At 43.5% G+C, this 21,526-nt stretch overlaps 6 protein-coding genes across 8 annotated transcripts; all 6 read right to left on the reverse strand.

The window, feature by feature from the left end:
* Positions 1-101: 101 nt before the first annotated feature.
* LOC117144720 (esterase B1) lies at positions 102-8,379 on the reverse strand. Of its 3 annotated transcripts, XM_033310060.1 has the most exons (8): positions 8,328-8,379; positions 6,044-6,214; positions 2,889-2,993; positions 2,245-2,381; positions 1,291-2,189; positions 1,059-1,228; positions 718-998; positions 471-660 (listed from the first exon to the last, which is right to left on the reverse strand). In XM_033310060.1, the coding sequence occupies exons 2-8, from the start codon at positions 6,194-6,196 to the stop codon at positions 471-473; spliced, it is 1,935 nt and encodes a 644-aa protein (XP_033165951.1). In that variant the 5' UTR covers positions 6,197-6,214; positions 8,328-8,379. The 3 variants fall into 3 exon arrangements, with proteins under 3 accessions (XP_033165949.1, XP_033165951.1, XP_033165950.1); XM_033310058.1 differs by lacking the exons at positions 6,044-6,214; positions 8,328-8,379 and adding an exon at positions 4,223-4,567 and having other exon boundaries at positions 102-660; XM_033310059.1 differs by lacking the exon at positions 8,328-8,379 and having other exon boundaries at positions 6,044-6,258.
* A 1,971-nt stretch (positions 8,380-10,350) lies between these two features.
* On the reverse strand, positions 10,351-12,126 carry LOC117144140 (2-hydroxyacylsphingosine 1-beta-galactosyltransferase-like). The gene is made up of 2 exons (XM_033309166.1): positions 11,865-12,126; positions 10,351-11,805 (listed from the first exon to the last, which is right to left on the reverse strand). Exons 1-2 carry the CDS (start codon positions 12,124-12,126, stop codon positions 10,538-10,540), a joined length of 1,530 nt encoding a protein of 509 aa, XP_033165057.1. The 3' UTR covers positions 10,351-10,537.
* A 370-nt stretch (positions 12,127-12,496) lies between these two features.
* On the reverse strand, positions 12,497-14,210 carry LOC117145645 (2-hydroxyacylsphingosine 1-beta-galactosyltransferase-like). The gene is made up of 2 exons (XM_033311367.1): positions 13,949-14,210; positions 12,497-13,815 (listed from the first exon to the last, which is right to left on the reverse strand). Exons 1-2 carry the CDS (start codon positions 14,208-14,210, stop codon positions 12,497-12,499), a joined length of 1,581 nt encoding a protein of 526 aa, XP_033167258.1.
* A 190-nt stretch (positions 14,211-14,400) lies between these two features.
* On the reverse strand, positions 14,401-16,682 carry LOC117145596 (2-hydroxyacylsphingosine 1-beta-galactosyltransferase-like). Its single transcript, XM_033311309.1, has 2 exons — positions 16,120-16,682; positions 14,401-16,060 (listed from the first exon to the last, which is right to left on the reverse strand). The coding sequence occupies exons 1-2, from the start codon at positions 16,379-16,381 to the stop codon at positions 14,703-14,705; spliced, it is 1,620 nt and encodes a 539-aa protein (XP_033167200.1). The 5' UTR covers positions 16,382-16,682; the 3' UTR covers positions 14,401-14,702.
* Position 16,683: 1 nt separating this feature from the next.
* Positions 16,684-18,320, reverse strand: LOC117145597 (2-hydroxyacylsphingosine 1-beta-galactosyltransferase). The gene is made up of 2 exons (XM_033311310.1): positions 18,037-18,320; positions 16,684-17,987 (listed from the first exon to the last, which is right to left on the reverse strand). Exons 1-2 carry the CDS (start codon positions 18,296-18,298, stop codon positions 16,699-16,701), a joined length of 1,551 nt encoding a protein of 516 aa, XP_033167201.1. The 5' UTR covers positions 18,299-18,320; the 3' UTR covers positions 16,684-16,698.
* Positions 18,321-18,686: 366 nt separating this feature from the next.
* On the reverse strand, positions 18,687-20,578 carry LOC117145654 (UDP-glucuronosyltransferase 2C1-like). The gene is made up of 2 exons (XM_033311384.1): positions 20,541-20,578; positions 18,687-19,719 (listed from the first exon to the last, which is right to left on the reverse strand). The coding sequence occupies exons 1-2, from the start codon at positions 20,576-20,578 to the stop codon at positions 18,687-18,689; spliced, it is 1,071 nt and encodes a 356-aa protein (XP_033167275.1).
* Positions 20,579-21,526: the final 948 nt, after the last annotated feature.

Below are 21,526 nucleotides of genomic sequence, written 5' to 3' on the forward strand. Positions count from 1 at the left end.
GTTGAAATTGGATTAATTTTGAGAGAGGATAACCCCTACGCTTGTTCAAATTGTTACTTTCCCAAATTAAAATATTCCGCCACAAATTCAAAGACAACGGCTAAAATATAATATGTTTAATTTACATTAACATCGTGTGTTGGATGTTTGCATTAGATAGACTCTGACTATTTACACCTGGTTATTGTGGATACACGTGTAGTAAGGAAAGGCATATCAACGTTGGTTTATGGAAGTGAATAGGTGTTGGTGTGGATAAATGCTGGAACACTTACAAACTAGTTGCTAATAATATAGCTAAAAATATAGCTAACAATGTCTACGAGCTACGAAAGTTGTACAATGAATTTTGCATTTAAATATTCTGGGTTTCGTGCGATCTTTCACAAAATGGCAATACGAAAATAGATTGTGTGAGGGTGAGAGTGTGTGGTGTGTGTGTGTCTTTGTGAGGGTATTTGGATGTCTTTTTACATGGCAGCCCCATTGTAGTGCTGATACATCTCATCCCAGAATCTCTGACGCTCCGGCTCGGGATTGGTTTTCATCGCCAGATTTGCTGAAATGTCCATGTAGTTGAGACTGTTCATCACATTGGTGGGATCGATTGGCGCCCACTTGGTGGTCAGCATAGGATCCTCGGTATCCGGCGTAGGGGAGCTGTAATTACCATTGGTTAAATTCTATAAGACGTTTTCATTCATCCTGACTACTAACCCATATTTGGCGAAATTCGTCCACATGCGCACCATTCGATTCTTGACCTGTACCTCCATCGACTTGGGATCCAAGCTCAAATTGAAGAACCCGAACTTGAACAGATAACCCAGCTCATCGCCGTGGCAAACACCAGGTCGGGGAATACCCAGCATCCGTTTGTACAGCCCCAAAGATCCATCGAATGAGAAGCGGTACATGTAGACAGGTGCATTTCCAAACTTGGCATGATTCCGGGCTGTGCGACGGATGCCCTGAAGGAACATGAGATCCGTGAGGAGCTGCCAAAGATACAAAGTCAATTATTATCTATAGTCTTGTACACTGGAAATCTCACTTACCGCAATCATCTCGTCCACTGATTCAATGCCCACATGCTTGCTTCCCAAGTAGAAGGATCTTATCTCACGGGTCACCCTATCATGAGATTGAGTCACATTCAAATCTTGCGGAACCAGGCGGCCAAAGTCGTTCTCAATGATGCCCAGCAATTGGGGATTCTTGCGAAGTCCTGTTAAATTATATAAGAGCCATTAAAGTGATCCTCATAGATGTTCTTACAATTTATCTTACTTCTTATAAACAGCATGGCCTCGTGTGTATTGTAACCCGTCATATAGGCCACATCGCTATTAAAATTCTGGGAATGATACATATCGCTAGGGTGCTGAGTAAGGAACGGCTCCTCGTAGAACTGTTCCTCCTGAGAGTCTTGATTCCAATATCCCTCCACCACGGGCACAAATGGCAAGCCAATGTTATTCCGCTGATCCTCCGCCGTGATTGTTGTGGGCGCTGCTTCCACCAATTTCATGGCTGGAACCCGTCGAAGAAAGTCTAGAATATCCTCGGTGTTATTGGCCCCCACGTAACCCAAATTGGCTGCCAGCCGAGCAGCTCTCTGGCTCGAACTGGCTGACATGGACCAGGGATTCAGGGCCGATCCACTTTGGGAAATCGCTCGGTGGAAAAGTCCCTTGGCCTGGGGAGAGAGTAGAAGCAACTGGACGGACGAAGCTCCTGCTGACTCTCCGAAAATTGTAACCTGATTGGGATCTCCACCAAATGCGGCTATGTTATCCCGCACCCACTTTAGCGCCAGCACCTGATCCTTGAGACCCTGGTTACCGGGAGCGTCAGGTCCTGCGGTTAGGAAGCCCAGTGGTCCTAGTCGGTAGTTCAGGGTGACCAAGACAATATCTTCGGCCACCAGATAGTCCGGTCCGTAGAGGAAAGAGTTGCCGGAGCCAAAGGAGAAACCTCCTCCATGGAGCCAAACCATAACAGGAAGCTTTGGCTGCTCTGCAGACTCATCATCCTTGGGCATTTGGGTTGTGAACACATTGACAAACAGGCAATCCTCGTCTCCCTTGAAAGTGTCCAGTATCATGTTCTTGTGCGGACAGCTCTGACCTTCCCGTGAAGCATCACGGATTCCAGACCACGGCTTCTCCGGCTCCGCAGCACGGAATCTTGAATAAAAGACCTTGTTAGTTTTCAGCTTCTAATTCTTGGACTTGAACCTACCTTCTTGCTCCTGTAGGCGGTGCTCCATATCGCATTCCTTTGAAACTATAGTAGCCTCCACGCTCTCCGGATCGATACTTTTGATAGCGACCCCTGACTTTTCCCAACGAGGTAGTGGCCACTATCTCACGCTCTTTCTGTGAATGATTTTAGCAAACAATGTTAGTCTATGTATAGCACCAATGATAAGTTCAGTTGTAAAAGTCAGTTTTAAGTGAAGAATTCAACTTCAAGGCCCACGAATTTGGCTGCCACTTGCGAATGCAAAAAATCTGAGTTGCGCAACCAATTTGCATCGAAGTGCGAACTCGAATAGAACCGGCGCAAAGAAGTATGCCATGTGCCGGGCCAAAGTTGCGCAAGCTCCTCGGTCAATTTCCATAAAGCCAGTTTCCCGCCTCCAGTCACCTGCCAAGTTCTTGACTCACTGGCCACCTAGGGGGTGTGTGCATATAACAGCCTCTTTCTTTGCTATTGAGTCGACCTCAGCCCCAAACTGCACCTGCATCCATGTTTGGGCAGCTGTCCATGTTCACGTCCAAGTTGAAAATTGATTGGACACCACTTTACAATTCGGCAATCAAAAGAGGCTGTAAACGCTTGGCATTTGCTGCGGCCATGGTTCAAGGCCGAAAAAGACTCACCCGCAGAGATCTAACCACCTCCTGGACCACTCGCATGGCCCGCGATGGCAACAGTTGGACAAGCGAGTTCGGATGCGATGTCAGGGTCTTCCATGCCGTCGTCTCCTGCAATTGAAAATTCCAAAAAGTTTTACTATGCACTGGGAAAAAACTGTTAGAAGAAATAAGGAAAAAACTTCCGTAAATAAGTTTACGCATCTGGTTTCCCACTATGTTAAAAGTCAAAGATTATCAAAATCATGGTTTTAATACGAAATATGAAATCCATGTCCATGTTTATGCCGATCATAATGATCTTTTTTGAGTGCAGTTAACAGCAATTTAAAAAACATGCAAAAGCCCATGCCCAGTCCAAGTTCATCGGGCTCGATGACAATTTTTTGGGGCTGTCCGATTTGTAAAGCGGCGTTAACTGTCAACGGGCAACCTTCACCGACTGCGCCGCTTAATTGAAATGCCATTTGCATAACTCAAATGCTCGGTTTGCGGCAATTAGGCAGCGGTATTAGCATGGCTAACACCAACAACTGGAGTCACGTGCTGCCGGAGGAAACGTCAATCTCGATCTGACGGTTGTTCCCAGGCCGAACTGGGCGTGTGTCCCGGGCTAAAATGGGCTTATATTTGCCTGTGATTCATGGCACAATTGGGTGTCAGTTGGTGGCTGTGGAGCACCGAGATTCAAGTTCACCTCTAACACTGTTGTTATGCTAATTACGTGTGCCATATACCCTAACTTGGTGGATATTCGTCGGACTATAAGGCACAGCCATGGCTCGAGTTCAATTGCTGGCAAGGTATTCGGAAATCGATTTGTTTAGTTTTTTGAAATATTTGTGTGTGGTCTGGGCGCTATGCTAATGTGGGTGTAGCTGGTTTATAACAGTTTCCTATCGAGATCCGATCGATGTTGGCTTTAATTATAACTGTTTAATGCGCTCGTTGGCCAGACAGGCTGCGTGTTCGATAACCAAACACACTTTGGCTTAAAAGGCGCTTAAGAAGTGGGTCATTGTTCAACGCGCAAAGCGATTGAGAGTGCTGGGAAAATAATTAAAGTCTTCCGATCAATCTTTCGCTTTTGATTCGGCTTTTGGGCTTCAGCTCTAATATGCAAATGAGTGAGAGCCGGACAACCAGACAGGCAATAACAACATCTCTGGTTGCATTGCGAATCTCGCATAATAATATTTTCGCCGCTTACAATGCAAACATTATGCAATGGGTGCCGCTTTCACGCTTACACGCTCGAAAGCCAAAACTAAATGCGAAATAAAATGCAGATAGAAAGCCAGCGATGCAATTGTTGCATAAGAACCATGTTCAATACGAACCGCGGTAGAACTGCCCATGTGGGCCACCATTTGCGGCATGTCCAGTGACCCGGAAGCGTTTTCGCTTTTTGTTGCATTTTCCGGCGACATTGTTGTCGACGTCGTTGTGGTGGTGGCGATTAAAAAAAATGCTCTGGCTTTGCCCCGCAAATCTTGCAAATCACCGCCATGCGGATCGTAACCATCCCGCGCCTCCTCCGCGGATGACTTTCTCTGCTCGGTGACTATGATTCGATGGCCGGATTCGTTCGGTCGCTGCACACAAATTGCCAAGACAATTAGACCGATGGCTAGCGAAAGAGCTGCGGTCGCCGCTCCACGTTGCCAATTCCGGGGACAGGGCATGACGAAAAGCCGGGGGTGAAAAGGCAGTGGACTCGGCTCTTTTGTTTTATGCAACCGCCTGACAACCGCACAAACTCGCTGCACTTCGTTCCGACAAGTGCAGTGGAACGCGGAGCCGTAAACTTTGATTTATTGAACTCGCAACGGAGGAGTGACACCGTCAAACGAACAGTCACCGCTAAAAGTCTGACACCCGGGATCAACGCTTCGCTCTTCCGACAGCAACTGTTGCGCTTTTGAGCGTCTGAAGCCTTTTGAATTAAATTCCACTTGCTCCTCGATTTTCCTCGATTTTTCGCCTCGGTATGGCAGTCATTAAAAGCACCGTAGGAATTGTGAAAATTTCGGGTATGCCAGGACTGAATTCATTAGTTGATGGTATAACTTTACCACTTAATGTATAACATGATAATACACTTTAATGTTTGCATAAACAGAGCTCACTTATTTATTTATAAAGCTGGCAGCTATACCTATCCTCTTTTAATGGGTATCCCCTGATCGAATATGCTTTAGCATTAAATTTTCCATCTTGTTAGATCTGCACTTGTTACTGTCTGCCCGTCGGCTGTTCGCTGTTTTAAATACATTTTTTGGTTTGTTTTGTTTAGTTTTTAGTGCTTGTAATCATTGTTTTTATGGCCGGGTTATGTAAGGCACGCAATGGCCTAGTGTATGTACATTTCAGGCTTTGTTCGTTCGTGTATTCTTTTTGAGTTGGACCGGCTTGTCGTTGATGTTGGACTTTTATCAGTCAATGTTATCCGACCGGCAAACGGAAATGTATCTCTAGTTTAATTGCCTAATTAATCAGCTATGGCCTTAATAATATTTATTTAATATATTATTATAGTTAATCTTTCAGTGCTCACATTTCTGCTATAAAAGGGCATTGTGCTGCACCAAAGTTCAGTAAGTTATTCGCTTGCCAGATTACTGCATTCCAAATGTCATGCGCTGCATGGCTAATGAATTAATTGCATTGCCGTAGAGATTCGTTTTCAGTAGGGCTGCTCAGAAGGCCGACTGTTATTCGAAGCCCCCGCTCAACCTCACCTGCCCCTGACCACTTGTTTTGGGCCACTGGCTGCCTAATTAGCAGGTGCCAAAAAGTATTTTTCACGCGCTTCACTTACCTCCATAAAACAATAGAACCGCGAGGCATTTGCAATTGGCCAGGCTTAGTTGCTGTTTGGTTAGCAATAAAGTCCATTAACAGGCACATGTAAATGCAGTGACCGGCAGCCACACAATTTGGCTAAAACACTTGGCCATAAAGCGACGTCTTCTCGGGTGTTGAATTACTTTTGGGGCGGCAACAAATTTGCGACACGATGTCAAAGTCACACAACTGGTCGAGTCAGCCGAAATGGCCAGAACTGGCACGCTTTGTAAAGATTCTTTTGTCTCTGCTTAATTTATACAAGTTGTTCGCAGATCGCACAACTATTTAGGAATACGGGTTCTTGAACTCACCTTAAGCTGGTTGGATATCTTCCCAGCACGTGCTATTGCCGTGCCAAATGTGGACGGAGCTATGGCAATCGAGGAGCTGACATCACAGAAGAGTATCACACCCAATCCAAGGAGCAGGAGGCTCAGCAGCGGTCGAAGTCCAGTGGTTGTCATTGTGCGTTTGCTTGTTGTCTGGGTAAACAAATCGGAATAATGCATTAGGCGATGGCCCGTGTTATGGCCAAATGTGTTTGCTAAACGTCAATGTCCAAGCCGAAAACGAACCGAACCGAATATCGAATCGAAGTGCGCAACGCTTCTGAGCCAACTTCTTGGTCAGGGCCAAGACAAAGACGCGAATGTCAACAGCTAGCTCGGCTTGGCTTGGCTTTTAGACGCTCTTGCGCTTGACTCCGGCCCCACTCAACTTGGCTCAGAGCCACTAACTCGGCTCAGTTTTCAGTTTTTCCACCGCCACTCAGTGGTGGTCTCAATTTAAATTGCTTGCGATTATTTTCGAATTTGTTCACAGCGCTTGTCTTGGGCTAATACAGACATTATTCAATTTTGTTTTGCTGCTGCTGTTTTTATTGCCGTGTTATTTTTTTCTTACGAGAGGTCACTAAATATTTTGCATGCTCACAGGGCGTATGATGAATTAGGAATTCATACGGCTGTAGGTTTATTCCACATTATGGCGTGTATGCATATAAATTTATTTAATATATTTTTTACATAAAAACAAAGACCCAATGACAATGGACTAATTGAATGGCAAGACCGGAAATCAGGGCGAGAAGGTCTCAAAGAAGCTAACGAACTTCGTTCGTGGTATCCATAAATCTGTTAATCAACCAGAAATGGAAACCTTTTGGCCTAGCTAGTAGGGGTGTTAATTATAGTTCCGCTTCCTTAACAGTTTCGTTAAACTGGGCCATAACACAAATATGTATATATCAATATTGCCAATAAGCACGCCCCCAGCAAACGAGCAAACCAGTAACCCAGAGCCACTTCCTCCTTTTACAAAAGACACGACATTGCCGCTCTCCCCTCTCTAGCCTCTTGTCTCACTTAGCCATTTGTAGTTGCCACAATGCCATGGCAACACTTGCACTTTCCTTGAAAGTTGTTCGACCAGCTGGAGATGCAGAGTAGCCAAAAGAGAGGGAGTTGCCGATCAGCTGTGCGCTTTTCTCTTGGCCATAAATCCAGCTTATTAAAAATATGCCTTATGATTACAAGAAAAATATGCAAATCAGGCTTGGAATTTTCGCAATGCTGCATAGGCAACGATTGAGCTAAAGCCAAGTATTCCATTAGCAGAATGTGGCTATTTTGTAATGACCAGGCCAATTGAAGAGCTGGCAGCCGAAGTAAGAGAGAGTCAGAGAGAGAGAGAGAGAGCCAACATAAATTGCCAGCTAAACGGGTCGGAAAATCGCAGTGACAGCAGCTGATCGGGAGCTGCAAATGCAACTGGGATCGGGATTCAGGCCGAGATGGAGGTGGCGGTGGTGATGCAGACTTGGCCTGGAGCCGGCCAGACGGGCTTGCGACGCCTTACGTAAGCAGCGAGCAAAACAAAAAAGGTAAATATTGACTGAGAAAATAACATGAAAAAATTAAGCCAAGCCAATGACTGAAAGAAATGAAGAGATAAAGCGAGCCAAAAGCGAGAGATAGAGAGGAGAATGAGAGAGGTGTGAGAAAGCGAGAGTTTGGCCAAAAAGATGATGGCCCAGTGGCTTTTGGCGTGCGCCGCTTAACAGTAAATTTCGCTTGACCCATTATATAAAATGGTAGCCGGGGCCAGGCAGCAAAAACGGAACTAATTCAAAACTATTTTCAAATTCGCCAGGCCCATGCCCATTCGAATGGCATCTGCTTATGCTGACACATCTGCTCGGGTCTGGAGTTTCATTAACAAAAGCTGGCTCGCAAATATTTCACCAGCAAACAGACAAATATTTGACACACATATTTTCTTGAACCCTGCTCAATGACTCAACAAGACGGCAACTGCAGTGTGCGATTTGCAATAGATTTGTGCGGTAAATGTGTCAAGCTATTAGGCGTCAATCAGCATTAGATTTGATTAGTTCTCGGAATTATTTTGACCACCATTTTCGAGCACTAAAACACTTTTTCAGCACCATGTAATTGGCTTCGTGTGTTGGGCAAGTTCAAGTTTGTGGCCCGAGTCTTTGGCCCGACACATCGATTGCGCTCTATTCAACTTAATTCGATTCGATTCGTTTCGACTTCTTTCGATTTCGGCTTCAATATCGGACTCTTCGCGTACCGGAATGTTTCGTGCTCCACGTTCGACTGTCGCCGACAAACTGAAGCTGCGACTGTGCAGCGGTGCGCTTAAGCGTCAAATTGCTGCGGCTTATACCTTAACCAGCTGTGGCATGCAAAACATGCCGAGCAGTCTGGATGATCGGTAAAAATGGTTATACGACATGAGCGGAATTCGTAGTTGGTAGTGTAACTTTTAGTGTTCAAATTCTGGACTCACCGTAGTCGTAAGACCTCATTTAGGCTAACTAAAGTACTTTCTCGGACTGTAACGCTTTTCCTAGAATATTATGTTTTTTTAAATGAGAATAGTTGATGAATTTCACTATATATAAGTCACACAGATTATCAGTGGTTTTTTAAGTTTAATTAAATTTATTTGTTCAAGTCTCTGCTTATTTGTAATAATAACTGCAATGAAGAACAAAACACCTTTGTTACTTTAAAACACTTTCCTCTAAATCATTAATTGCTTTCTAGTAACTAATTAATAGTTAAGACCTCTTATAAAACTAATGACTGAAAGGGTATTCCCTCGGCTAGCAACAAGAAAATGTATACATTTAAAATTTCCGACGATGGACACCAGATTAACAGTTTGTTTGAATAGCTGTGCTTCTGCGGTCTGAAATTATGGCCGTACTCATTTCGGGTCCGCTGTCACGCCGGCTCACGCATAATTATGCAAAATTATATATCAAATTCAATTTTGGCAATTGGTGGCCTGCCCATAGTAAGCTTATTCTAGTGCCAGCCCGTCCCCCTTTTTGGGCATTTTGCAGAGGCAGATATCTAAAATGCGGCTCACTTCAGTTTGTAGCCACAACTGCGGGCACGTGAAATTGGACTCGTTTATTGCCACCGCGGAAAAGCAGTTGACACTGGGGTTAGAGATGGCCGGTCTCGTTTACCGTTTGAGATCAAGGATGCAACTAATAATCTGTGGCACAATAAGCCAAGGCAGTGCGATCTCGGTGTGGAAAATAAGCTGTCCAATGGCAATGGAATGACAACTGTAAAGGCGACTAAAGTTAACGTTAAACAATTAATGGTAGACGCCGGATGGAAATGAACTTTTCACGAAGCCCGTGTAATTAACCAAGCGATTGCCCAACTCGATCGTCAAGGCATTTAGTTGCTATATTAGCGGAACAATTAAACGGGGGAATCTTCCACTGATTAATCGTTCTCGGAGGAGGCTGGTTGGTGACCTCGTTGCCGTTTGTTCTCACTCCGGTGCTTTGCAGCCAGGTTTAATATTTAGCCAAGCGCAGATCGTAAACAAAAGAATGCCGCCACACTGTGCAAATAAACCCCGAAATGGAAAATTTAAAAAAAACTGAATACAACCACAATAATATACGATTCTGTTCATGAATTCATATTTTGTGCATTCTGTCAGCGGTCTGAATGTCTGTTGTTCTGGCCTTAAACTGTGCCACCATTTGTCATTATTGTTTGGCCCAAATATTTGACAAAGCCTCAGTTACCATGACTTACGAAAATTACAGCAGAAATATCTTGAGTGGAGTTTACTGATGTTGAAACCAGATCGGGATGTGTAGCCTTTAGGATGGGAAGATTTACAGTTAGCGATGCTGGTGAAAGGCGGAACCTGCGGTGGATTCTCGGAGGATGCCCAATATCAAGGACAACTACAGGTTTTTTCACTGCTGACGTCAATAGGTTCGTCTCAGAATACGTCATTCCAGGTGTAGAATCTTAAGAAAGCAGAAGCTGTTTGATTATAAAACAAACACATTTAAGACGGGAAACATATGTTTATTAAAATAGGAATTTGTTTAAGTATAAATAATACTAAGGTAGCGGTTTCAATTCATTACATTTTTTCAATAAGATGAAAAACATTTGTATATAATATTTTTAACATTTTAAAACAACTGTTATTAAAAAAAGAAAATCGGTTAACGGAATGTTGGATATAATTGAAACTATCGCACAACATTTTCACGTGACAACTGAACTTATGCTATAAAGCCGACATTAACTAGTAATTTTCCAAGCACACTTTTGAGATCATCTTATATATTAACAGGTAGCTAGTTAACAGAGCCTTTGCAGCAATAACATATAACTACATGTAAACACAATACACATAACCTATTGTGTTTGCGGTCTTCGATCAAGCAGGCTAAGATGTTGAGAAACAGTTCCTGTCTCTTGAAGTGACCTTCGCCTTGTACCAAATTTTTAAAATAACTTGTAGACCAGGTAGATCACAGATCCAAAGACAATACCAAAGCGGAGACCTAACAGGAGCACCCAATCCCATTCGTAGTAAAGAGGAACATCCTCCGTCTTAAGGCGCATATGCGAGGCGTCCCCATTCCGCAGGGCGTATTCCGTCCACCAAACTGCTGTGTCCAAAGGACTCATGGGTCGGTCCCTGAAGGATTGTGACATTTTCTTGGCATTCAGAGCATATTTTGGGTTCTCCAGCAGCTCCCGAATAGTTGAGGTCAGAATTTCTAAGCTCATCTCATTGGCGTCCAAGACCTCGGCCATGCCACGCAGATTAACATTTCGCAGATTAGTAAACTGGTCGAAGAACACTGGCAATCCCAAGATCGGCACTCCACTGTTAACAGCCTCCATTACACTTAGCAGACCCCCGTTTGTGATAAAGAGGCGAGTATTGGGATGGGCCAGAACCGCTCGCTGAGGAGGTTGTTCAATAACATATACGTTGTCCGATTTGTTTGGCATATTATAAAGTTCGGTTGTCCAAACGACCCTCTGCTTGAATTGGACTAAAGATTTCATAAGGTTTTTCTGCATGTCCTCAGGCAAAAACTGCACCATTATCTCCTGTCCCATTGAGAAGTATATAACACCGTGCTCCGCGTCATCCATAAATCTCTTCAGTTTCGAATCACACGGTTCAGCTGGCTCGGTGAGATGCAGTCCTCCGACTTCTATGATGTTCGGTACGTTAGATCGTACCCTGCCCATACTGAAGTGATTGTTGACCAAAATCACTGAGTACTTGTCCAGCATTTTGTAAAATTTCTGCTCCGAATAGCCAAAAAACTTCTTAAAGATGCGCAGTTGAGATGGTCGAACGATCAGGTGCTTCAGCAACTTTTCCTCTGTGATATGGACCCAGTTGTACATTTTGTTGAGGATAGAATTACCTCGGGAATAGCCCAGCGACGAGATTGGATCGTTGATGCTTGGTGCTAAGTTTCCAGCGACTTCTTCAGTGTTCCAGTTGATATTACTACCGGAAAAACCCATCAGTGTTGCATTATAGTGCTCCACGACGCCATAAAGCGCTTCTAGGGCAGACGGTTCTAGCATAACTAGGTCAAAATGTTCATTTCTGTCTTGTAACATCTTTTGAACACCTTTGTCACTCAGTATATCCGAGGACATATTGTAGAGCATTGACACAGTCAGCAGGCTTGCTATCCATTTGCTGCCAAAGAAGTCCAAGACTTGGTCACCCTCGATCATTTCTTCGTTGAAACACAAATCGAATAATAGTTAATATTCTCAAAATTATAATATGACTCACCCTGGAAACGTTGATTTAGCTTGGGAACGTGTATATGTCGAACACCTTCGATATCGGACGGCATTCCAACTGGTGTGATCAACGTGACATTGTGTCCCCGTTTAACTAGAGCCCTTGCGAAAGGACGCAAAACCAGATTATGTGACCTAAAGTGGTAAGAAAATATGCCTAGGATGTTGGCAGCCTGCACCGAGTCCTGGTACAGATCCTGTTGCAGGAACAGGCAGAGCACGAAAGCCAGCCAAAAAAACTCGAGGTGCATTTTTACAATTCAGTCCGCTCATGTCGGAGCTCTGTCCATAACTGAACACGATCTAATCAAAGGTGTCGGCAGAAAGCTCTACTGATAACATAAAAGTTTTGAGTGTACCTCGAGTGTAAGTGTATGTATGTAAATTATTATCGATTATTAGTTGCTTGTCTGATAGATATTGCCATACCTAAATAATCGGAAATCTATCCTATGCCAATATCATTACTCAGAACGTGAACGCAAGGAATGCTGAATGCTTATGGTATTGGTAACAAAAATTGCTCCTATCTTAAGGCGAGTTGAGCTTGTAAACGGGTATAACAAAAACATTGACGATATATCTGCAGTGTTTGTTTATTACTAACTATCTCTTTATTGATTAGCTGAAATGCAATCGATAGCTTAAGCCGTTTGACACGTATTTCTTTAAGCAAACTGAAACGAAAAATATCACTGACACAGCAATCAATCCAAACCGAAAAAAGGAAGTTACTATTGTGTCTATCCTGTAGTAATGTATTAGCGGAATCTCATCGACATTGAGGCGAATGAGGGATATATTCCGATTCCGTAAAGCGTACTCCGTCCACCAGACAGCCGTATCCAATGGGCTCATGGGTCGGTCCTTAAAAGTCTTCGATATTTTATTGGCCCTCATGGCGTATTTAGGATTTTCAATCAGTTCTACAATTGTTTTAGTAAGTGTATCTGCATTTAGATTGTTTATGTCCAGGACCTCGGCCATGCCCGCCAGCTGCCCCCAACGCAAATTGCTAAATTGGTCAAAGAACACCGGTAGTCCGAGCATCGGAACCCCACTGTCCACCGCCTCTATTACACTCAGGAGTCCTCCATTTGTAATGAAGAGGCGCACTTTAGAATGCACAAGAATTTGTCGTTGGGGTGCTTTGTCAATAGCATATATATTCTCAGTTTTGTTTGGCATGTTAAAGAGCTCGTTCTTCCAAATAACCCGCTGCTTTAACTTTGAAAAGGCCATAAGCAGTGTTTCCTGCAGGGTTTCCGGAAGGTATTTTACCATTATGTCCAGACCCATCGAAAAATAGATAACACCGTGCTCTGCTTCGTCCATAAACTTCTGCAAGCTCTCATCGCACGGTTCTGGGCGTTGGCTTAGATGAATTCCACCCACCTCAATGAGATTGGGAACATTGGATCGCACTCTGCCCAAACTGAAATGATTGTTGACGAGGATCAGCGAATACCTGCCACGCAATTCATAGAACTTCTCTGCCGAATACCCGAAGAACTTTTTAAAGACCCGCAGTTGAGCTGGTAAAATTATTAGATTCTCCATCAACTTTTCCTCGTTGATGTGAATCCAGTTTTTAATTCTACTCACGATCGAGTAATCCCTGGAGTAACCTATTTGTGAAATCGGTTCATTAAGGCTTGGCGCTGGATTTCCCGCCAGCTCTTCAATGAACCAGTTGATGCTTGTACTTGTTAAGCCAATTAGAGTGGCATTGTAGTACTCCACCAGGCCGTACAGTGCGTCCAGGTTGCTCGCCTCCATTATGATTAGATCGAAGCGCTCACTTTTGTCGTTCAGCATCTTTTGAACGCCACTGTCACTTAGAATATCTTGGGTTATATTGAAAAACATTGTAGCAGCCAAATTGGCCTCCTTCCATTTGTTGATCAAGAAGTCCAGAACTTGATCATTCTCAATAAATTCTGTGCGGAACACAAACGTAAAGTTTAAGGTTGATAAAAGTCTGGTAGTCTTTTAGAAATGTTCAAAAGTCAAGTACAAATTAGCCGCTATTAGTCGGTATAATTTTCAATAATTTGTTATACATTGAATTACCTCGAATGCGCTCCATCAGCTTGTACACGCGAATATGTCGAACTCCCTTCAAATCGGGTAGCATACCATCTGGTGTGATCAAGGTAACATTGTGCCCTCGTTCCACTAGTGCCTCGATCCACGGCCTCACCACCAGATATGCGGAGTTGTAGTGGTATGGAAATACTCCAAGGATTTTGGCACTCTCCGCCAGGTTGAAGTTCACATTTGGGTGCAAAAACAGGCACATGCCGAGTGCCAGCCAAGCGGAGCTAAGGCGCATTTTCACGGTTGTACTCCGTCCATGACCGAGGTCTACTCGCAAATGAACGCAATCTAATCTTCACAGTCGTCAAAATCAATAAAGCTGTGTTCGATTACCAAGAGAAATGATAACTCAGTTATTTTCAAAGCTTTATGAGTTCAAAGAGAACTTTAATCATTATAAACACAATGGACAATGTGGTGTTATCTATTCATAACATAAAACATTTTCATATCTAAACATTTTCGAGTCGCCGGTTACAGTAACTTTGTTCATTACATCTTTACAATACGGTAAAACCAAAATTTTAATGGTAATATATTTAACATCGTAATGTTTAAAAAATTGTATTGGAAAATCGGTTAACGGAATGTTAAAGTTTTAAGGTTAAGGTCAAAGCCGACCTTAACTTACGATTTTCCAAGCACACTTTTGAGATAAACTTCTATATTAACAGGAAGGTGGTTAATCGACTTTTTGCAGCAGTAAAAGAAAACAATACTTGTAAAGTTATTGTGTTTGCGATCTTCGATCAAGCAGGCTAAGATGTTGAGAAACAGTTCCTGTCTCTTGCAGTGGCCTTCGCCCTTCACTGGTTTTTTGAAATAACTTGTAGACCACGTAAATCACAGATCCAAAGACAATACCAAAGCGGAGACCTAACAGGAGAACCCAATCCCATTCGTAGTAAAGAGGAATATCCTCCATCTTAAGGCGCATATGCGAGGCGTCCCCATTCCGCAGGGCGTATTCCGTCCACCAAACTGCTGTGTCCAAAGGACTCATGGGTCGGTCCCTGAAGGATTGTGACATTTTCTTGGCATTCAGAGCATATTTTGGGTTCTCCAGCAGCTCCCGAATAGTTGAGGTCAGAATTTCCAAGCTCATCTCATTGGCGTCCAAGACCTTGGCCATGCCACGCAGATTAACATTCCGCAGATTAATAAACTGGTCGAAGAACACTGGCAGTCCCAAGATCGGCACTCCACTGTTAACAGCCTCCATTACACTTAGCAGACCACCGTTTGTGATGAAGAGGCGTGTATTGGGATGGGCCAGAACTGCTCGCTGAGGAGGTTGTTCAATAACATATACGTTGTCCGATTTGTTTGGCATATTATAAAGTTCGGTTTTCCAAACGACCCTCTGCTTGAATTGGATTAAAGATTTCATAAGGTTTTGCTGCATGTCCTCAGGCAAAAACTGCACCATTATCTCCTGTCCCATTGAGAAGTATATAACACCGTGCTCCGCGTCGTCCATAAATCTCTGCAGTTTCGAATCGCACGGTTCAGCTGGCTCGGTGAGATGCAGTCCTCCGACTTCTATGATGTTCGGTACGTTAGATCGTACCCTGCCCATACTGAAGTGATTGTTGACCAAAATCACTAAGTACTTGTCCCGCATGTTGTAAAATTTCTGCTCCGAAAAGTCAAAAAACTTCTTAAAGATGCGCAGTTGAGATGGTCGGACGATCAGGTGTGTCAGCAGCTTTTCCTCTGTGATATGGACCCAGTTGTAAATTTTGCTGAGGATAGAATTGCCTCGGGAATAGCCCAGCGATGAGATTGGATCGTTGATGCTTGGTGCAAAGTTTCCAGCGACTTCTTCGGTACTCCAGTTGACATTACCACCTGAAAAACCCATCAGTGTTGCATTATAGTGCTCCACGACGCCATAAAGCGCTTCTAGGGCAGACGGTTCTAGCATAACTAGGTCAAAATGTTCATTTCTGTCTTGTAACATCTTTTGAACACCTTTGTCGCTTAGTATATCCGATGACATATTGTAGAGCATTGACACTGCCATCAGGCTTGCTATCCATTTGCTGCCAAAGAAGTCCAACAGTTGGTCACACTCGATCATTTCTGCGTTGAAACACAAATTGAATAATAGTTAATATACTTAAAATTACAAAATGACTCACCCTGGACGCGTTGATTTAGCTTGGGAACGCGTATATGTCGAACTCCCTCGATATCTGTCGGCATTCCAACTGGTGTGATCAACGTGACATTGTGTCCCCGTTTAACTAGAGCCCTTGCCAATGGAAGCACAACTAGATTATGAGAGCTGAGGTGGTAAGAAAATATGCCTAGGATGTTGGCAGCCTGCACAGAGTCCTGGTACAGATCCTGTTGCAGGAACAGGCAGAGCACGAAAGCCAGCCAAGAAAACTCTAGGCGCATTCTCACAATTCAGTCCGCTCATGTCGGAGCTCTGTCCATAACTGAACACGATCTAATCTAAGGTGTCGGCAGAAAGCTCTACTGATAACATAAAAGTTTTGAATCCAGGTGGTGTAAGTATTTGTGAATTATTATCGGTTATTAGTTGCCTGTCTGATAGATAACGCCCTAGACATAGAGTAAAACGATCGGAAATTTAATATTGCAATGTCATTAAAATGAGCATAAGGAATGCTGAGGAGGATTGTGGTATTGGTGACTAAGAACATTTTCGAGTATCCGGATATAGGATATTCTCATGGATGCAATAGTCTAAGTCAGAAACGATATTTCAGAAACAGGGTGTAGACCAAAAAGATCAGCGATGCAGCGACTAATCCAAATCGTAGAATAAATGCTAAAATACTGTCAATTCTATAGTATTCAATCAGTGGAATCTCCTCCAAGTTAAGGCGCATCCGAGTAATATTCCGTTTTCGTAAGGCGTACTCCGTCCACCAAACAGCCGTATCCAATGGACTCATGGGACGATCCTTGAAAAATTGCGACATTTCCTTCGCTTTAAGATAATAGCTGTCGCTTGCAAGCATATGTTTTATAGTTTCAGTTAGAGTATCTTTGTTCAGAATATTGATATCCAGAACTTCAGCCATTCCAGATAATTGCACCCAACGCATATTAGCAAATTGGTCGAAAAACATCGGAAGTCCGAGCATTGGAACTCCACTGTCTACGGCCTCAATCACACTCAGTAATCCCCCGTTTGTGATGAAAAGTCGGACATTTGGATGGTTCAAAATATGTCGCTGAGGGGCTTGTTCGATAACATATACATTGTCCGATTTGTTAGGCATACATAATAGTTCGCTCTTCCAAATAATACTTTCCTTTAGCTTAGCAAAAGTCTGCAGCAGTAGCTCCTGAATGTTTGCAGGAAGAAATTTAATCAGAACGTCGTTGCCCATCGAGAAGTAAATTACTCCGTGATTGGCCTTGTCCAGAAATTTCTGCAGCTCCTCATCACTTGGTTCAGGGGGCTCGCTGAGATGAAGACCTCCCACCTCTATTATGTTTGGTGCATTGGCTCGAACTTTACCCATGCTGTAGTGACTATTGATTAGGATCAACGAGAATCTGGATCTTAACTCATTCATTTTCTGAGCGGAATAGCCAAAAAATTTCTGAAATAAGTGTAGTTGAGCAGGTCGTAAGATCAAATAGTCCACCAATTTTTCCTCCATTATATGAATCCAGTTATATACGCGACTGAACAGAGATGTTTCCACGGAAAAGCCGACCGGAGAAATGGGTTCGTATATAGATGGAGCTGGATTTCCTGCCAATTCGTCGGTTTGCCAGCTAATCCGTATACTGGACAATCCTATCAGCGTGGCGTTGTAGAACTCAACCAGGCCATAAAGAGCTTCTAGACTACATGGTTCCATTATAATCAAGTCAAACCTTTCGCTTTTGTCATGCAGCATCCTTTGAACGCCAGGATCACTTAGAATATCATTGGAGGCATTATACAGCGCCTTTGCCATAAGTGCGCTCTCCGTCCATTTGTTAATCAGAAAGTCCAGCACTTGGTCTGACTCAAGCATTTCTAAAAAATAGAGAAATCAATAAACAGAGACTTTAATAAGGTGACTAACCTTTAATACGTTCGTTTAGCTGGGCAACACGTATATGTCGAACCCCCTCGATATCGTTTGGCAATCCGCTCGGTGTGATAAGAGTCACATTGTGCCCTCTCTCTGCCAAAGTTCGCACCAAAGGCTGCATCACAAAGAAGGGTGAAATGTGGCGGTAGGGAAATATACCCAGTATGTTAGCAGCCTCGGCCTGATCCTGGTGAAGATCCTGTTGCAGAAGCAGGCAAAGGAAGACAGTCAGCCAGCAATATCCGAGGAACATTTTCACGGATTCAGTTCGTTCATGTTGGAGCTCTGACCACAACTGCGCAAATCTTATCGGTATTCCGCGACATCCATGAAAGCTCCTCATTATTTACAACCAATAACAATCAAATGGTTTGATAATTTTGAATTGGAACACTTTACAATTAAATGAAAGCTCATTGGTTCGGAATCACGTTAGAGAGTATGGAAAAGAACTTTTCTGAACTATACCATTGGTAAAATGTTATTGCACCTATTAAAACATATTTTGACATGCTCCTTATTAAATTTAACCTGAGCGTCGATATGTAATCATTTTTTTTTAATTTTAAAATTAACATTTCTTTAAGACAATCAAGATCAAGAAAGCGCGTACCTGGACTTACAATCAAAATCGAAGAAATCTATGATACTACTTCATTATCGCTCATGCGCAATTGTATCTGCGCAAGCACTCTTTCCCTTTCCTGAAGTCTTCTGTGCCTATTGCGATTCTTCTGGTACAATCTCCAGCCCAGAAAGATCAGCGATGCACAGACGCAACCAAGGCGAACTCCAAAGGTTAGTATGCTGTCGAGTCTGTAGTATCGCATTAGAGGAATCTCCTCCACATTGAGACGCATATAGGAAGTATCCCGATTCCGTAGAGCGTACTCCGTCCACCAGAGTGCAGTGTCCAGAGGACTCATTGGCCGATCCCTGAAAGACAATGCCATTGCTTTAGCTCTCTCAGCATAGCTAGGATTTTCAATAAGCTCGTTAATAGTTTCGATGAATGTGTCTGCGTTCAAGTCGTTGGGGTCCAATACCTTAGCCATTCCGGCTAACTGCACTCGATGTACATTATTGAACTGGTCGAAGAACAGTGGAAGTCCCAGCATGGGAACTCCGTTGTCAATCGCCTCCATCACGCTCTGCAAGCCGCCGTGGGTGATAATAAGCCGGAGATTGGGATGGGCCAATACCATTCGCTGGGGCATTTTATCCATCACGTATACGTTTTCCGATTTGTTGGGTAGCATAGACAGCTCGCTCTTCCAAATCACCCTCTGTTTCATCATCATCATATTTTCCGGCAGATATTCCATCAGAATATCCTGGCCCATTGAGTCCAAATATTTCTGTAGTTCCGCACCACAAGGCTCTGGGGGCTCGCTCAGATGCACGCCTGCCACCTCAATGATGTTTGGCACATTGGCTCGCACCCTTCCCATGCTGAAGTGGCTATTAACAAGGATGACCGAGAATCTGGCCCGCAGCTCATCTAGCTTCTCCGCCGGATATCCGAAGAACATTTTAAACAATCGCACCTGAGCGGGACGGTAAACAAGACTTTCCAGGAGCTTCTCCTCGGTGATATAAATCCAATTGGACCACCTACTTAAGAGCGAGCTATCAAGAGCGGACCTGTTAGTCCGCTCATGTCGGATCTCTGTCCTAAAGTGAACGCAATCTTATCTATACTTTACCGATCAACCGCAAAAGTTCCAGTTCGTCGGAGTACGAGCTATAAAATTGGTTGATAACCCCATATGTTCATGAATTTTGGAACTGATGGCTCACGTTGATTTTTGTTGGCTGCGCAAAATGTACTAGATTTGGCGCCATCAGGGAAATTTTATTCAAAGCTACCCCTTTTGATTATAGTGTGTTCTTTTTCAATCGGGAATGTAGTCATCTCCTTCTAAAAGCACCCCAGTCCGCATGCGCTGAATTGGCCATCTAGAGGGTTTTTTTTCCATTTGCTAATAGGGGGAGTATTTTGTTTTCTAAATTTTAACCAGAGGGCGGTATACCCACATTTTGGTTTGTACCGTGTATTCCATATTTTTTTATGGATCTTAGACACAATTATAGGCAAGATGGAGTGCTTTCCTATAAATGAATGAGGTGAAATCCTCTCCAAACTCTGTATTATTGGTGACAAATTTTGAGGAAATATTTACGTTGCAATTAAACCTATACCTATTACTTGCTCCTTGCTAGTATGAATTGTTTGAATACTATGAATAGTTGTTTGGCCTTTGGGCAGCTCAAAAGTATATGATATTGCCTAGGAACATTGCAATTTATATATAGTTTTTTTGCATACTTACAGCGTGCAAATGGTAACTTCATAGTGTTGTGTGGGCAGAGTAAATCAACGAAAGTGGAATATATGGAAAATATTTTAAATAAATGATAATATTTCATGAAGGCACTGGCCAGCCTGGCATTCATATGACCCCGCAAGAATGTGGGAAAATGCAGCATTTAACCTTTTACTGCCCCCGCAGGTGAAGGTGTAAAATGCCATCGCTCCCCATTTCGCCGAACGCAGGCTATGACCTCGTAAATGCAACTGTGCGTTTTATATTTTGACTATAACTCAAAGTGCATTTCAACGGTGCCTCTATTTGCATCCTGCACCCGTTCGGAAGGCACCGATTGGGCGGCTGTGAGTGGTGATGTGGGGCGTGGGTGAGTTTATGTGGGCGGTGGTGCCGTTCAAACATGCATGAGTTGCATGAACAGGGGTCTAGAATGATGAAGTGGGACCTGAATGCACTGCGACTGGGGGATGCAGTCCAATCAAGGATTCGGCGGAGTTGGGGAAATGGGGTTCGGGGGCTGGCAGCCCAAATTAACTTAACACTCATAAATCAGCGTTAACGGCGACCGCAAAAAGCGTTGCATAAAAAATGGTTATGGCTACTCTTTTCGGGTCTCCTTTTTTGGAGTGGTTGTCCCTTTGACGGCTGGCCCCGTACATTGGAAACTGGGATCAGAGTGGCAACAATGCATCGTTGCATTCCAAATAAACAATTCTCGTAAAATGCTACCGTTTGCATTGCTGAGTTGATGGCTGCAACCATTTTGAATAGGCATATCAGGCTGGAGGCATCGAGATGATAGTCCATCACTGAGCGATGGATGTATGCCAAAGTGGTTCAGTATCAGTTCAGTTTAAACGATACTTTTCTGCAGGTTTCCAGAGTCTAATTAATTAGAATTGGCCAATACTTCATGCTCGATACGACAGATTCGAACCCTCAACAACGGATTACCATTTCCGTTCTCTATTTGTCGGATATGCTGGGTACTTCTGCTGTAACGGTCGGGCAATTCACTCCAGTTTGCCCAAAATTGCAGCCGTCAATTTTGGTAATTAAATTGTAGTGCTCAATTTGCCATCTCTTTAATCGACATCCAATCATCGTTCCGAAGTAATTTAGATGGACTCCAGTTAGCGTTTTTGCCCCCA

Source organism: Drosophila mauritiana, chromosome 3R (genome assembly GCF_004382145.1).
Source record: "Drosophila mauritiana strain mau12 chromosome 3R, ASM438214v1, whole genome shotgun sequence".
NCBI lineage: Eukaryota > Metazoa > Arthropoda > Insecta > Diptera > Drosophilidae > Drosophila > Drosophila mauritiana.